The sequence below is a fragment of the Corythoichthys intestinalis genome, chromosome 8 (genome assembly GCF_030265065.1).
Source record: "Corythoichthys intestinalis isolate RoL2023-P3 chromosome 8, ASM3026506v1, whole genome shotgun sequence".
In the NCBI taxonomy this organism is placed as follows: domain Eukaryota; kingdom Metazoa; phylum Chordata; class Actinopteri; order Syngnathiformes; family Syngnathidae; genus Corythoichthys; species Corythoichthys intestinalis.
The window spans coordinates 5,061,807-5,079,832 of NC_080402.1; the positions used below are offsets into that span (position 1 = coordinate 5,061,807).

General features: G+C 39.6%; 1 protein-coding gene across 10 annotated transcripts in view; it reads right to left on the reverse strand.

Annotated features, from left to right (window-relative positions):
* The window catches only part of inpp4b (inositol polyphosphate-4-phosphatase type II B), a 501,746-nt gene that overhangs the window by 118,602 nt on the left and 365,118 nt on the right, over positions 1-18,026 (reverse strand). For all 10 annotated transcript variants that reach the window (XM_057844280.1, XM_057844279.1, XM_057844282.1 and 7 more), the window contains one exon: positions 2,927-2,993. In XM_057844280.1, the coding sequence (XP_057700263.1) occupies positions 2,927-2,993 (67 nt within the window). The remainder of the gene's footprint in view (positions 1-2,926; positions 2,994-18,026) is intronic.

An 18,026-nucleotide genomic window follows, 5' to 3' on the forward strand; every position in this document is an offset into this window, starting at 1 on the left:
GTACTCCCGGTGCAAAGCTAATTAGTACTGTTGTGTTCAATGACTGGGAGCCATTTACACGCCAATCATAACACACAGCAACAGGGATAAGCTTTCTTACCACAGCTAGCGCTTGAGCCTCGACACATAAATCTTTGATTATTTTACAAGATTTGGAAGATCGCTCTTCATCAAAGTGTCTTCATGTTGCTAATAATTCAATTAGCATTGAGGTGGCCTTTCCGAGCCCTTCAGGTAATTGGCTTTGGGGCCAAAGTATCCACTTTCATCATTTACTATTCCATTAAATGGCTGTTTTGGGCCACAAGTGACATTTAAGCGCGTAGCGAAAGCTGCTCCATCAGCAGTGAGGATGTGAAATTAGAGGTTTGACTCCGCAAGGTCGCAACCCCCCACTGTGTCAAAACTTCAAGGCCCGTTGTCATGGCGTCGCGAGATATTTATTTTATTTTTGGCGGTGATTCTTTCCTGGTTGGCACGATCTCCTTCCAGCATGATGCATGATTTAGTCTGTGAATTTAAATGAGTTTATTGCTATTAGACGTCTAATCCATTTGAATTGAGAGGATGGCAGCGAATGTTCGCTGCCAACCCTCCCACCTTAAATGGATTGGACATCTATCGCCGTCAATGACACAGCCAATGAGTTTTTTAAAAATAAGTCTTAGTCTGGCTAAGATTATTACTAGTAGATGCCCAATCCATTTAAAGTGGGAGTTTAGCAGATGTACTGTACATCTATTGTCGTCAATGTATAGATTCTGTTCGATTGTTTTAAATTAATCAATTAATTATAGTTTGGGAGAAAAGGGAAAAATGCGCAGCACCTAAAGGGACATTACAGAAATAAAATAAACTGAAACCATCTGGTGCGCACCAGATAGTATGTGATGCACACTAGGAATTATCTGGTGCGCATTAGAAACAATCTGGTTCACAACAGATAGCATGTGGTGCCCACTAGAAATTATCTGGTGCGCACGAGAAACAATTTGGTGCACACCAAATAGTATGTGATGAGCACAAGAAACTATATGTTGCACCAGAAACAATCTGTTGTGCACCAGATGGTTGTGGTGCGTGTTAGCTACTATCTGGTGTGCACCATATAGTATGTGGTGCGCACTACAAACTATCTGGGGTGCATGAGAAACAATCTGGTTCACACCAGATAGCATGTGGTGAGCGCAAGAAACTATCTGGTGCACACCAGAAACAATCTGGTACGCACCAGAAAAACAATCTGTTGTGCACCAGATGGTTGTGGTACGCGTTAGATACTATCTGGTGGGCACTAGAAACTATCTGGTGCGCATTAGAAACAATCTGGTTCACACCAGATAGCATGTGGTGCCCACTAGAAATTATCTGGTGCGCACGAGAAACAATTTGGTGCACACCAAATAGTATGTGATGAGCACCAGAAACAATCTGTTGTGCACCAGATGGTTTTGGTGCGTGTTAGCTACTATCTGGTGTGCACCATATAGTATGTGGTGCGCACTACAAACTATCTGGGGTGCATGAGAAACAATCTGGTTCACACCAGATAGCATGTGGTGAGCGCAAGAAACTATCTGGTGCACACCAGAAACAATCTGGTACACGCCAGATGGTTGTGGTGCGCACTACAAACTATTTGGTGCGCATGAGAAATAATCTGGTGTGCACCAGATAGCATGTGAGGCATACTAGAAATTATCTGGTGCGCACGAGAAACAATCTGGTGCGTACCAGAAACTATCTGTTGTGCACCACATGGTTGTGGTGCAAATTAGATACTATCTGGTGCGCACCAGATAGTATGTGGTGCACACTAAAACTATCTGGTGCGCAACAAGCTGTTTCTGGTGCGTACCAGATAGTATGTGATGCGCATTAGAAACAATCTGGTGCGTACCATATAGCATGTTGTGCACACTAGAAATTATCTGATGCGCACGAGAAACAATCTGGTGCATACCGGATAGTATGTGATGAGGACAAGAAACTATTTGTTGCACAACAGAAACAATCTGGTCCGCACCAGAAACAATCTGTTGCGCACCAGATGGTTGTGGTGCACGTTAAATGCTATCTGGTGCGCACCATATAGTATGTGGTACGCACTAGAAACAATCTGTTGCATACCAGATAGCATGTGGTGCACACTAGAAATTATCTGGTGCTCTCGAGAAACAATCTGGTGCACACTAGATAGTATGTGGTGAGCACAAGAAACTATCTGGTGCTCACTAGAAACAATCTGTTGTAAACCAAATGGTTGTGCTGCACGTTTATATTATCTGCTGTGCACTAGAAACTATTTGGTGCGCATGAGAAACAATCTGGTGTGCACCAGATAGCATGTGGTGCATACTAGAAATTATCTGGTGCGCACGAGAAACAATCTAGTGCTCACCAGATAGTATGTGGTGAGCCCAAGAAACAATCTGGTGCGCACCAGAAACAATCTGGTGTGCACGAGAAACGTTTGTTCCGAGAAATTTGTTATGGTGACGATGTGCAAGTAATACCTTTATGGTTGAGTCCAAGATTGAAGTAAAGCTCAACTAAATCCTGTATTAACATTTTTAGCACGCCGAAACTGCAGGTATCCGATGCGCGCCTGGAGTTTGTGACCTATAAAAGGGAACTTTCTGGTGCGCACCGGATAGTTTCTGGTTCGCACCACATACTATCTGGTCATTATCCATAAAAAAAAAAGAAGGATCATCGTATACTGATGCCACATGTTTGTTCCAAATTTTTGGAATGTCTTTAAACCACCCTCTTGTTTGGAATAGAAGCTTGGTAGGAATGGGCCTGAACGGGTTAGAATTTCCCGAAAGCGTTGAGTACATGAAGCATTTAAAAAAAAAATTCCAATCAGGTTTTTAATCCGAATGTAAGTCTCCATGTAAATGTATAAGTAGTAATTCAGTACCTGGTCCAGTCAGAAGGAGGTCTCTGTCCACGCAACTGTGGGACCCAGACTCGCACACTAAGGGACACTGCAAAACACACAAACACACAATGAATCATATGTATAATCACTTATGAGGACATTTTCATCTGACAAATAAGGTTTGATTGAAAGCAAACACAAAGAGCAGAGAAGTCCTTGAAGAGCAATCACCGAACACGCCCGCTGAGGCTTCTCTGATTGTCCGTGCTTCTGATGTTCATTGCGGCCACCATCAACTCCCCATTGTCGCTGCCCTCTTCACTTCAAACGACCAACAAAGTAAGCAATCGTCGGCAGGTCAGAAGACGCAGAGACACATTCTCGACACAAATCAACCTCTGGCTTTCCGTGATTAGATTTCACATACCTACAGTGTTCTGATACGACTTCCTACGAATTCCTGAAGATACACCGTTTGACCCATTCATTTCTAATGGGATGCCATTGACGGCCAAGTACGTCATTACCCTCATTTCCAATGGTGCCCAAGTACGTAAGTCGATGCCATTGACAGTCATTTAACAGGATGTGTCCCCGAAATGTCGCCAAATCAACAGAGAAGTGACCCGATATCAACGGGACGTGTCCCCGGAATGTCCCCAAATCAACAGAAAAGTGACCTGATATCACCAAATGTCCCCAAATAAACAGAAAAAGACCTGATATCAACAGGACATGTCCCCGAAATGTCCCCAAATCAACAGGAAGTGACCTGATATCACCAAATGTCCCCAAATTAACAGAAAGTGACCTGATATCAACAGGACGTGTGCCCCAAATAAACAGAGAGTGACCTGATATCAACAGGACGTGTCCCCGAAATGTCCCCAAATCAACAGGAAGTGACCTGATATCACCAGATGTCCCCAGATTAACAGGAAGTGACCTGATATCAACAGGACGTGTGCCCGAAATGTCCCCAAATCAACAGGAAGTGACCTGATATCACCAAATGTCCCCAAATTAACAGGACGTGACCTGATATCAAAAGGACGTGTGCCCCAAATAAACAGAAAGTGACCTGATATCAACAGGACGTGCCCCCGAAATGTCCCCAAATCAACAGGAAGTGACCTGATATCACCAAATGTTCCCAGATTAACAGGAAGTGACCCGATATCAACAGGACGTGTGCCCCAAATAAGCAAAGTGACCTGATACCAACATGACGTGTCCCCGAAATGTCCCCAAATAAACACTGCGACATGATATAAAACGTACGTGTGCCCCAAATGTCCCCAAATAAGCAGAAAGTGACCTGATATCAACAGTACGTGTCCCCAAAATGTCCCCAAATGAACAGGAAGTGACCTGATATCAACAGGACGTGTCCCTAAAATGTCCCCAAATCAACACCAAGTGACCTCATACCAACAGGACGTGTCCCCGAAATGTCCCCAAATCAACAGGAAGTGACCTGATATCAACAGGACGTGTCCCCGAAATGTCCCCAAATCAACAGGAATTGACATGATATCACCAAAGGTCCCCAAATTAACAGGAAGTGACCTGATATAAACAGAAAGTGTGTTCCAAATAAACAGAAAGTGACCTGATGCCAACATGACATGTCCCCGAAATGTCCCCAAATAAACACTGCGACATGATATAAACAGGACGTGTGCCCCAAATGTCCCCAAATCAGCAGAAAGGGACCTGATATCAACAGGACGTGTCCCCAAAATGTCCCCAAATTAACAGGAAGTGACCTGATATCAACAGGACGTGTGCCCCAAATAAACAGAAAGTGACCTGACACCAACAAGACGTGTCCATGAAATGTCTCCAAATGAACACTGCGACATGATATAAACAGGACGTGTGCCCCAAAAGTCCCCAAATCAGCAGAAAATGACCTGATATCAACAGGACCTGTCACCAAAATGTCCCCAAATAAACAGGAAGTGACCTGATATCAACAGGACTTGTCCCAAACTGTCCCCAAATCAACACCAAGTGACCTGATATCAACAGGACCTGTCTCCGATATGTCCCCAAATCAACAGGAAGTGACCTGATATCAATAGGGCGGATCCCTGAAATATATGCAAATCAACAGGAAGTGACCTGATATTAACGGGACGTGTCCATGAAATGTCCCCAAATCAATAGGAAGAGACCTGATATCAACGAGACGTGTCCTGAAATGTCCCCAAATCGATAGGAAGTGACCTGATATTAACAGGACGTGTGCCCCAAATGTCCCCAAAACAGCAGAAAGTGAACTGATATCAACAGGACGTGTCCCCAAAATGTCGCCAAATCAACATGAAATAACCCGATATCAACATGACGTATACCCCAAATGTCCCCAAATCAACAGAAAGTGACCTGATATCAGCAAGATGTGTCCCCAAAATGTCCCCAAATCAACCTGAAATACCCGATATCAACAGGACGTCTGTCCCTGTAATGGCTCGAAATCAACAGGAAGTGACCTGATATCACCGAATGTTCCCAAATAAACAGGAATTGACCTGATATCAACCTGACGTGTACCCCAAATAAACAAAAATTGACCTGACATCAGCATGATGTGGTCCCGAAATGTCCCCAAATTAGCACATAGTGATCTGATATCAACAGGACGTGTTCCCATTATGTCCCCAAATCAACAGGATAGCACTGTATGTCCCAAAATAAACAGGAAGTGACCTGATATCAACAGAACTTGTCCCCAAATCAACAGGAAGTGAGCTGATATCAACAGGACGTGTCCCCAAAATGTCCCCCAAAAAACATGAAATGACCCGACATCAACAGGACATATGCGCCAAATGTCCCCAAATCAACAGAAAGTGACCTGATATCAACAGGACGTGTCCCCGAAATGTTCCCAAATAGACAGGAAGTGATCTGATACCACCAAATGTCCCCAAATCGACAGGAAGTGACCTGATATCAACGAGACGTGTCCCTGTAATGTCCCGAAATCAACAGGAAGTGACCTGATATCACCGGATGTCCCCAAATAAACAGGAAGTGACGTGATATCAACATAACGTGTGCCCCAAATAAACAAAAATTGACCTGATATCAGCATGACGTTTCCCCGAAATGTCCCCAAATCAGCAGAAAGTGACCTGATATCAACAAGACGTGTCCTCAAAATGCCCCCAAATCAACAGGAAGTGACCTGATATCAACGCGAAGTGTCCCCGAATTGTCCCCAAATCAACAGGAAGTGACCTGATATCAATGGTACTTGTCCCTGAAATGCCCCCTAATCAACAAGAATTGAAAAAAACAACTAGAGACAAAATGGCGGACGAGACTCTAGCGTCAAATAGTTGAAATTGCGTAAGTCGAATATGTCGTTAAACGGGGACTACCTGTAGCTCATAGATTGATTACCAAAATAATCAATAGCTTCATCCTTTAAACCAACCATCACAGCAAAGCTAACAAATTAAATTTCTCCAGAAATTGCAGTTTCTAGTTAAGTTAATAAGGAAACTTGCTGTGAACTGTCACATTTTAGTACTATTGACTATAAATAATCTCCAACCCTCCAAGTCAAAATGAATTGGCCGTCTATAGCCATCAATGACAGCCAATGAGTGCCCTGAAAAGCCATCACTTGTTAATTTAACTCAATTTTTTCAATTTCACAAACCAGTATTGTTTCAAAATGTCAAAAAGTAAGTTCTCAAGACATTCAAATCGAACAACATTGTGTAAAAACTAGGGGTGTCAAACGATTAAAATTTTTAATCGAGTTAATTACAGCTTAAAAATTAATTAATCGCAATTAATCGCAATTCAAACCATCTATAAAATATGCCATATTTTTCTGTAAATTATTGTTGGAATGGAAAGATAACACACAAGAGGGATATATACATTCAACATACAGTACATACAGTGGGGAGAACAAGTATTTGATACACTGCCAATGGGTTTTCCCATTGACTGTTTGTCAAATACTTGTTCTCCCTACTGTAAGCACTGTTATTTTTTTATTATAACAATAAATCAACAAGATGGCATTACCATTATTAACATTCTGTTAAAGCGATCCATGGATAGAAAGACTTGTAGTTCTTAAAAGATAAATGTTAGTACAAGTTATAGACATTTTGTATTAAAACCCCTCTTCATGTTTTCGTTTTAATAAAATTTGTAAAATTTTCAATCAAAAAAATAAACTAGTAGCCCGCCATTGTTGATGTCAATAATTACACAATGCTCATAGTGCTGAAACCCATAAAATCAGTCGCAACCAAGCGCCAGCAGAGGGCGACAAAACTCCGAAAAACACAACAAGTACACATTTCACTGTGCTGTCATTTTAATCTGTTTGAGCGGGGCATTTTGTGCGTTAACTACGTCAAATATTTTAACGTGATTAATTTAAAAAATTAATTACCGCCCGTTAACGCGATAATTTTGACAGCCCTAGTAAAAACTAAAGTTCGATTGATTTCTATTGGGGTCACAAACAAAACTACTGAGTGTACCGCAAAATGCTCCCTCAGGTCCGACAGTCCGAAAATTTAGAATCCAAGCACATAAAATCATAAATAAGTACACATTGCCTCCAGATGCTATCAATAGCAGACCTGACAAGGCTTTATGTTGGAGCTTGATGCATTAAGTCTGGTCTCCTCTTCACATAAACGAGTGACAAGCAGCCATTTTTCTTGCCGCATGAGTCATTGAACAAGGTTAGACAGGCAAAGCTGTCACCCAAAAAAGAAGCATAACGTCGGCCGGGGCTCATCTATCAGCTGCAACAGTCAGATACGGGCCACGGCGCTCGTGGCGTACGATAACGCCGAGCAACATTTCAGCTGGAAGAGGATCCAGTTAAGGAGGAAGGGCCCGGAGGGTCCGAGCTGTAAAAGAGCCCACCGCCCAGCCCCTATAATTGTCAGCATGTGTTTGATGGCCCGGTGATCAAAAGCTGATCAGAGGCGGCTTTTTCTTGTGTTTTTTTAATACGAGGTCACATACATGCAGTATTCATGAGTCCTTTCACACGCAAGGAGAAAATGCAAACCTACGCCGGCCAGTCCGGAGGCTGACCAGACGTGTCCACTTTCTGAATCATTACAAAAAAAGCTTCCGGCAGGGATTTCACAAATGTCATTATCTCAGTCTGCATTTTTGAATTATTAAACTACACCGAAAGGCAAGTCACATTAAATCTGCAAGTAGTAACAAATGAGCTCTCGCACCTTTTTCAGTCACGGAATTGTCGTCGGTTTTTGACACCTCAGTTTATAGCTTCCAATTCGAGATTATTGATGGTAGCTTTGAATATAATGCAAAAGCTACCGTCTTTAACCTCCTGGGACCCGAGCTTTCTTTTACAATGGATTTTCAGTTCTCTTTGCTATTTGACTTGAGTAAAACCTCCTAAATTTCATAACAAACTTTGTTTTATGTACAGGAAGCTGTTTTTGTAAAAGAATACGCTAGCGCTGTTCCGACTAGTCGATGTCGATGTGGACAATGATGTACAGTCTCTGACAAAAGTCTTGTCGTTTATCCATTTTGTAGAAACAATTGCTAATAACCTGACGTTTAATCAATTGGTTACAGAAAGAGGTCATATGAAAGCTAAGACTAAGCCTGAACGATATATCGTTTAAACATCGCCATCGCGATGTGCTCGTGTGCGATAGTCCCATCGCAAGCACGTGCAATAGTTTTAACTTTTTTTAATCCACATAGCCTTGCTTTCTGCACTGCGCACAGCCTCACACCCTCCCTCTCCCTGCCCTTTGTTCCTCTCAGTCACTGAGGCACTTGCTTATTAAAGTTAACGATGGCTTTGATCTGGCCAGAATTCACACGGGCATCTGTCAATCATCGTTTAACTTGTTAAACAGTTTCTGCAAAGAAGCAGCTCTGGACTGAATGTGTGTGTGTGTGGAGACGTTGGAGACATATAAATGCCAGAAGTGATTATGAGGAGTTTGAAATTTCTACATGTCACTCCAACTGTCACAGCTAAGGTAGAGAAACAGAAGCATTTAATAAAGCCAAGCATTTATCTACTACAGTACTTTATTCTTGTTCAAAAATGATTTGGTTGGACAGTTATGTTTAAAACTGATCATAACCATGACATTTGAAGTGCTTAAAAACCATGTATTTATATACATTTTTAAAATCACTTTGGGGGGAAAAGTGAGAAAAAAAACGTCTTATCTTGTCTTGTATCTCTTTCCAATGCTAAATCTGAATAAATACATTGAGCAAAAAAAGACACACACAAAAAAAAAAAAAAAAAAAGAAAATTGGGGGAGGGGGGTGTGCTACTTCGCGGTTTTTCACTTATCACGGCGGGTTCTGGTCCCCATTAACCGCGAAAAATGAGGGATCACTGTACACTGTGGTGATGGTGAGTCATCCAAAGTCTTTCCAAACAGCTATTCAAGTCACCTAGTGAAAATTTCTTTAAAAAAAAAAAAAAAATATATATATATATATATATATACATATATATATATATATATATACATATGGCGTAAAACACTCAAGTGACTTGAAGTTCCGCTCTGAGACCCTCAATTTGGCCAACTTTCAAAATTGTCCAAAATGCATGGGTGATACATCATTGGAAAGCTTAAAATCTCAATCTTCTGGGGGAAAGAAAATTTTGAACCGGAAGGCATTAAAAAAAAATTTTTTTTTTTAGACAGCAAAATCCTAATTGGAGGCAAGAACACGCGAGGGCAGAATTAAAGACACCACGATTTTAACGAGATATTATCGTGTACTTACCTTGTTTCGATCCAAAAACTCCATGTAGCATGTATCACCGAGTGTCAAGACACAGCTGTGAATGTCCACAGCTGGATTTTTATTCTATTTTATGGGTGAAACATGGTGATATAACAAGGGTCGCGATGCAGAAATCGCAGACAACAAGGAGTGGTTGAGATTTTCTTTTTCATATAGTTACCCTTTTTAACGTTATTTTTCAAATGTTTTTGTTTGGATAGATTATTTATCATCTAACATATCGGGGAAAATGCGACAGTAACAAAAAAAGTGCAATTAAGCGATAGTTATGAGATAGATATCTGTGACTTTTTTACAGACACCAAATTTTTCATTGTGACGTAATTCGTTTAAAAGTTACAAATATGCGAGTGAATAATTTTTTCAAGTCTTTTTTTTTTTTTTTTTTAACTAAAATTCAGACATCAATCAATGATTCTAAGCTAAAAATGACATTTTTTTTAGAATAAATACAATTACTTACCTTCTTTTTATGGCTAGGTTGAAACAAAAGCGGTTGCGCGACGTCTGTAAACAAGGGTTTTCAGGGTAAAACGGACAAATTAAAAATAGTTCAGAGGCTTACTGCACCATGAATCTGCTATGGCAGCATATAGACATATTGTTCTATCAAGCACAACAGTCGTTTTGGCTTAAAACACAGCAGTTTATTTTAAAGAGGGGTGCAAGAGCAGAAACTGCTTTTTCAGTCTTGTCTTTGTTTCCCGCCATATATATATACAGTGGTACCTCTACATACGAATTTAATTCGTTCCAGGACCTTGTTTGTAAGTCGAAATGGTCGTATGTCGAGCAGGATTTTCCCATAGGAATACATTATAATTCCATTAATTCGTTCCAAAGCCTAAAAACATACACTAAATTCTTAATAAATACTGCTGGCACTGTTACAAATGGCAATTAAACATAGAAAAACAAATAAGTTATAAATAAATAAGTCAGAATAATATAATAATAAGAAGAATAATTAATAATTATTCCTGTAAATAATGTAACGAATTGGATTCTAATATGGCGGACACTTTTTACTGTCCCTGAACGCACCGCGAAGCTGACGTCACGGTGAGATAGGTCGGTGCGGTAGAGATAATACTTTCGTTTTCTTGAGAGCAGTCAACTGCTTAAGACAATGGGCGTTTTGTGTTGGATTGTTGTTTAATTGTCACCTTAACTTATAAATAGTGGCGAACGGTGGTCGGAAGAGGACCATGGAACTGTATTGTTGAGCCAGTTCAGGGACACGCACACCAAGCTCATATTTTTCTATAACTTGCATCTTCATTTCAAAGGTAAGCATCACTTTTTTCCTTGTTTCTCCAACTGTATCAACTTTTTTTGAAAACTGTGTTGATTTCTCACACAAGAAAATCCACCGTGCGTTCGTTTGCAGTGCTGTCATGTCGTCGTATTTCGAGCAACTCGTCGGATGTAGAAACAAATGGCGGCTCAAATTTTACGTCGGATGTCGAAAAGATCGTGTGTCGAAGTGATCGTATGTAGAGGTACCACTGTATATATATATATATATATATATATATATATATATATATATATATATATATATATAATTTTTTTTTTTTTTTTTAAATATCGCAACATAATATCGCAAACCCCACAAAAAAATCGTAACACTAGTTTTTCCCAATATCGTTCAGGCCTAGCTAAGACCCTCCCAAATGATGTTTAAATGTACCCAAAAAAAATTTCACTGAAAAAAAGATTTATTTAATGAAGACATAAAGGTCAAATTTTGGTAAGACAAAAGTTTTGTCGCCTACAGAAAGTAATGTGAAAATTGGACAAAAAATGTACTTACATAAGCGAATTAAGTAGTGGTGCTGTGAGATCCAAATTTAATATTTTGTATGACTTCCATGGGCTTTGACAAGGATTCATACAATTTATTGATGAAGTCATCATGAACATCCAAGAAAGCAGTCTTGCATGCCTCCCAAAGTTCATCAACATTCTTGGGTTTCGTCTTCGGTGCTTCCTCTTTCATCCTGTTCATGTCTGGTGACTGGGCTGGCCAGTCCTGGAGGATCTTGATCTTCTTTGCCTTGAGGAACTTTGAGGTAGAGATTGAAGTATGCGATGGAGCACCATCCTGCTGCAGAATTTGTCCCTTTTTATGGTTAGGAATGTAAGAGGCTGCTAAGATTTGTTGATATTTCAGACTATTTATGTTGCCTTCCACCCTGCAGATCTCTCACACACACCCATACTGGATGTAACCCCGACCATGATTTTGCCACCACCAAACTTCACTGTTTTGTGGCAAAAGGTGGATTTATCAGTTGAATCTTTCACTGAATTAAACCACAGTTGCCGCAAATATTGCAGGAGACCTACTGGAGCCCGCATGGATTGGAGATTCACTCAGAAAACAGTCCCAACGACAGCCCCAAAACATCAATGTTCGGCCTCCATTATTGTCAACAAAGGGTACATAACAAAGTATTGATATGAACTTTTGGTATTGACCAAATACTAATTTCCACTCTAATTTGGAAATAAAGTCTTTAAAAATCAAACAATGTGATTTTCTGTTTTTTTTTTTTTTTTTCCCCACATTCTGTCTCTCATGGTTGAGGTTTACCCATGTTGACAATTAGAGGCCTCTCTAATATTTCCAATTGGGAGAACTTGCACAATCAGTGGTTGACTAAATACTTATTTGCCCCACTGTATATAGAACTAGATGCAAATGACAGACACGGCAGCATTCGCAACGTGTATAAAGAACCAGATGCCGCCATCTTAAAGCAGTAGACTTCTCAGGAAGGCTCTGTTGGAGAGAACCTTTGTAGTGAAGTAACTTTTTTATCTAAAATGCTCCTAAATTGGCAAAATCTTGACTTAAATCTATCTTCAAATGATGAAACAGTTTTAAAAATTTACATGACGAAAGTAGACAGAAGAGAACTAATTCAATAACGGGAGCAATTTTAACAACTTTAACGGTTGATTCATAACATTAAATGACTTCCACACATAGCAAAGGTTACTATCTAGTTATCGCTAGGGATGGGAATCGAAATCCGATTCCAATTCTGAACTGGTTCCGAGTGTTTCGAGGCCTCGACATCACAATGAAAAAGCCTTAACGATCCCTAAAGACGCATATTGCACCGTGACATGTCTTGTTGTCCAGACGCAGCATCTAACTAGCATGGCGCCAAGAACCACTCGCTCCAAAGTTTTGCTACACTTCACCAGGAAAAAGGGTGAAAATGAAAGGTTACGATAGTTTAGCACGAGCATTGCCGCCGTAAACATAACAATGACAGCACGTAGGTTCGAACGCTCGAAAGTGTGTCTTCACTTCACGAGGAAAAATTACAACAAAGCGACTTGCAGTCATTGCGAAATGGAAATAACTGCATCGGGAGGGAATAGACTGCACTCTCCTCACCGAGACGCTAAGGCTCAGTCCTGGCTATACAGCTAGCTAAACTCCCAAATGACGATGCAGAAGACGTTGGTAAAGTTTGCTGACTTTATTCAACCATCACTTGAAACTAAAAATAGAAATGAAACAAATCAATTTCGTCCCCAATAACAAACAGGTTTGCATCAACGTAAATCAGCGATGATTAGCTACTAACACAGTAATAACAAACAGTTAGCATGCGTTCGCTAGCATTAGCACATCGTTTATACCACTACACAACTGGATTTAAGTGTCCGATCGCGAGTGGAAACACACAACAACAACACAGAAGATGATACATACAGGCGTTGCCCTATGTACAGTAGATATTTTACAAACATTAATCAAAGAACGTAGGCTCGCAGCATTATTTCCCTTTCTCACTAACTCGCTTGGATGCGGCATTTCTTCTTCTTCGCGTGTAAGCGCGCTCTTCTTCACGTGAACGCGTTCTTCTTCGCGTAAGGAAGTGCAAGGGCGCCACGACTTGACCGTTAAAGCACCATAAAAACTAAAAGGCATGCATTTCAATATACTGGTAAATAAAAACAGGGGTCCCCAAACTACGGCCCGCGGCTCCATATTTGGTCCGGCCCCCTGAACAATTCCAGAGAGCATTTTGAATTTTTTTGTTTTTTTTCCCTCTCAGTAGTGTCATTTATTTCCAGGCGTTTTTCAGTGAATAACTCAGAGAGGGTTATTTGGTTATTATCTATTTAATTAATACTGCTATTATTATTTATTATTATCATATTATATTATTATTTTTATATTATTTACTTTTGTCCCGTGAAGAATCCACAGAGGGTTATTTGATTGTGGCTTTCTGAAAAACATTTTTTTTACATTTACGCACTGCTGCAATCGTCACACTTTTTCTGTTACAAACTGACCCCAGCCTCTCATCAGAGAAGGGAAAAGTTATGTGTCCCTCACAGGAAAAAGTTTGGGGACCCCTGCTTTAACACATATTGCCAAAGGCAGAACAACGACCTATATGTCCATTTATGCCAATATTTTGTATTTCTATTAGAAAAATGTTTCAGTAAAATGTTACACATTCTTGTGCATTTGCCACTTATTGCCACAGTTAACATTGAGGCTTTGGGCCTCTTTTCACCTCGTTTTGAGTTTATAAGATTGTGACTTCTGATTAAACAAACTCGATGCCAATCAAAATGTTTGTTCTTCTTTTTCCCGAAATTAGAATTGATAAGAAAATCGATAAAGAATCGAATCGTTAAGCAATATCAATAATGGAATCGGAATCGTAAAAATCGTATCAATCACCTCGTTTTGAGTTTATAAGATTGTGACTTCTGATTAAACAAACTCGATGCCAATCAAAATGTTTGTTCTTCTTTTTCCCGAAATTAGAATTGATAAGAGAATCGATAAAGAATCGAACCGTTAAGCAATATCAATAATGGAATCGGAATCGTAAAAATCGTATCAATTACCATCCCTAGTTATCGCACTATCCACAATCCCCTTGTGTCTAGTTAAGTTTAGGGTAAAGAATTGGGCTAGGGCCAATTGTCCCAAGAACCCTTTAAACTTCATATTGTGTGACCTGTTTTTTTTTTTTTTTTGGGACCAAAAAAAAAAAAAAAAAAAAAAAAAAAAAAATTATCACCAGTTACTTTTCCAAATAACTAATTACTCTTACATTCCGGTAACTGAGTTACTAATGCAATTACTTTTTGGGAGAAATAATTTGTAACGATCGGGTCCGATCGAGTCATTTTCAAAGTATCGGAATCGGCAAAAAAATATCAGCCATGCCTTTTTTTAATATATATATATATATATATATATTTAATGTTATAATAAACAAATACAGTCCCTATGTACCGTATGTTGAATGTATACAGTGCCTTGCAAAAGTATTCGGCCCCCTTGAATCTTGCAACCTTTCGCCACATTTCAGGCTTCAAACATAAAGATATGAAATTTAATTTTTTTGTCAAGAATCAACAACAAGTGGGACACAATTGTGAAGTGGAACAACATTTATTGGATAATTTAAACTTTTTTAACAAATAAAAAACTGAAAAGTGGGGCGTGCAATATTATTCGGCCCCTTTACTTTCAGTGCAGCAAACTCACTCCAGAGGTTCAGTGAGGATCTCTGAATGATCCAATGTTGTCCTAAATGACCGATGATGATAAATAGAATCCACCTGTGTGTAATCAAGTCTCCGTATAAATGCACCTGCTCTGTGATAGTCTCAGAGTTCTGTTTAAAGTGCAGAGAGCATTATGAAAACCAAGGAACACACCAGGCAGGTCCGAGATACTGTTGTGGAGAAGTTTAAAGCCGGATTTGGATACAAAAAGATTTCCCAAGCTTTAAACATCTCAAGGAGCACTGTGCAAGCCATCATATTGAAATGGAAGGAGCATCAGACCACTGCAAATCTACCAAGACCCGGCCGTCCTTCCAAACTTTTTTCTCAAACAAGGAGAAAACTGATCAGAGATGCAGCCAAGAGGCCCATGATCACTCTGGATGAACTGCAGAGATCTACAGCAGAGGTGGGAGAGTCTGTCCATAGGACAACAATCAGTCGTACACTGCACAAATCTGGCCTTTATGGAAGAGTGGCATGAAGAAAGCCATTTCTCAAAGATATCCATAAAAAGTCTCGTTTAAAGTTTGCCACAAGCCACCTGGGAGACACACCAAACATGCGGAAGAAGGTGCTCTGGTCAGATGAAACCAAAATTGAACTTTTTGGCCACAATGCAAAACGATATGTTTGGCGTAAAAGCAACACAGCTCATCACCCTGAACACACCATCCCCACTGTCAAACATAGTGGTGGCAGCATCATGGTTTGGGCCTGCTTTTCTTCAGCAGAGACAGGGAAGATGGTTAAAATTGACGGGAAGATAGATGCAGCCAAATACAGGAACATTCTGGAAGAAAACCTGTTGGTATCTGCACAAGACCTGAGACTGGGACGGAGATTTATCTTCCAACAGGACAATGATCCAAAACATAAAGCCAAATCTACAATGGAATGGTTCAAAAATAAACGTATCCAGGTGTTAGAATGGCCAAGTCAAAGTCCAGACCTGAATCCAATCGAGAATCTGTGGAAAGAGCTGAAGACTGCTGTTCACAAACACTCTCCATCCAACCTCACTGAGCTTGAGCTGTTTTGCAAGGAAGAATGGGCAAGAATGTCAGTCTCTCGATGTGCAAAACTGATAGAAACATACCCCAAACGACTTGCAGCTGTAATTGGAGCAAAAGGTGGCGCTACAAAATATTAACGCAAGGGGGCCGAATAATATTGCACGCCCCACTTTTCATTTTTTTTATTTGTTAAAAAAGTTTAAATTATCCAATAAATTTTGTTCCACTTCACGATTGTGTCCCACTTGTTGATTCTTGACAAAAATTTGAATTTTATATCTTTATGTTTGAAGCCTGAAATGTGGCGAAAGGTTGCAAGGTTCAAGGGGGCCGAATACTTTTGCAAGGCGCTGTATGTATATATATATATATATATATATATATATATATATATATATATATATTTTTTTTTTTTTTAATTTAAATTAAATGGTTTTCTAATTGTATTTAATGTTACAGACATAATATGTTACACTCATCCAGAGTCTTTAGTTTAGGCTTAAGGTAGGGTTATCAACTTTATCCCGATAACGGCGGTAATTAATAATAAAAAAAAAAAAAGTATCATGTTAAAATATTTAACACAATTAATGCATGCGCTGCACGACCCACTCACGCATTGTCGCGCTCATTCTGTAATGGCGCCGTTTTACCTATATAGAGAGATAAAAGGCAGCGTATAATGAATAGAGTGAATTTTGGCAGCCTTTGGAGCCATTTTTTAATTGGCTAAAGCCTTACAATCCCTCTCCCTACGATTAGAAATATCATGGGTAGCAATGTGAGGAAGCAAGGTAGCAATTGATCTTTATCTTAACACCTTATGTTATTTCCCAGCGCAGAGAAGATATATCAATTGGTAAAACTACGCACAGTGATGGTTCCACTTCCCATCATGCATTTGGGCATGGCTGCAGTATCATTTACTGAAAGCTCAACAAATACACTAGATGGCAATATTTAGTCACAATATACAAAGCCACAAGTCTTTCTATCCGTGGATCCCTCTCACAGAAAGAATGTTAATAATGTAAATGCCATCTTGAGGATTTATTGTCATAATAAACAAATACAGTACTTATATACTGTATGTTGAATGTATATATTCGTCCAAGTTTTATTCATTTTTTTCTTAATGCATTGCCAAAATGTATATGATCTGGAAAATCTATCGGGAATGATTGGAATTGAATCGGGAGCAAAAAAAAGCAATCGGATCGGGAAATATCGGGATCGGCAGATACTCAAACTAAAACGATCGGGATCGGATAGGGAGCAAAAAAACATGATTGAACAACCCTATTTGTAACTGTAATTAATTACTTTTTTAAAGTAAGATTAACAACACTGGGTGTAACAGAAAACAATTGAGAAGAAAATAAACTTAAAGCACTACTCAAAGCACTACGCAACGAAAATGAAATAGGCAAACAGTTGTATAACCACTTATTACCCACAGCAAACAACATCCCCAGGATCTCCGGCACACCGAAAATCCATAAACCCGGTAAACCTCTCCGCCACATAGTATATAGCATAGGATCAGTCACATTCAACCTCTCAAAAGCACTCACAGAAATAATAAAACCACTGCTGGGACTCACAGATCAACACTGCAAATACTCAAAACAACTTGCCACAGAACTCACAAATATAAAAGCACAGAAATTGAAATGTTTATATCACATGGTGTTATTTCACTCTTCACAAAAACACCCACCCAGGCCAACCATACATATATTGCA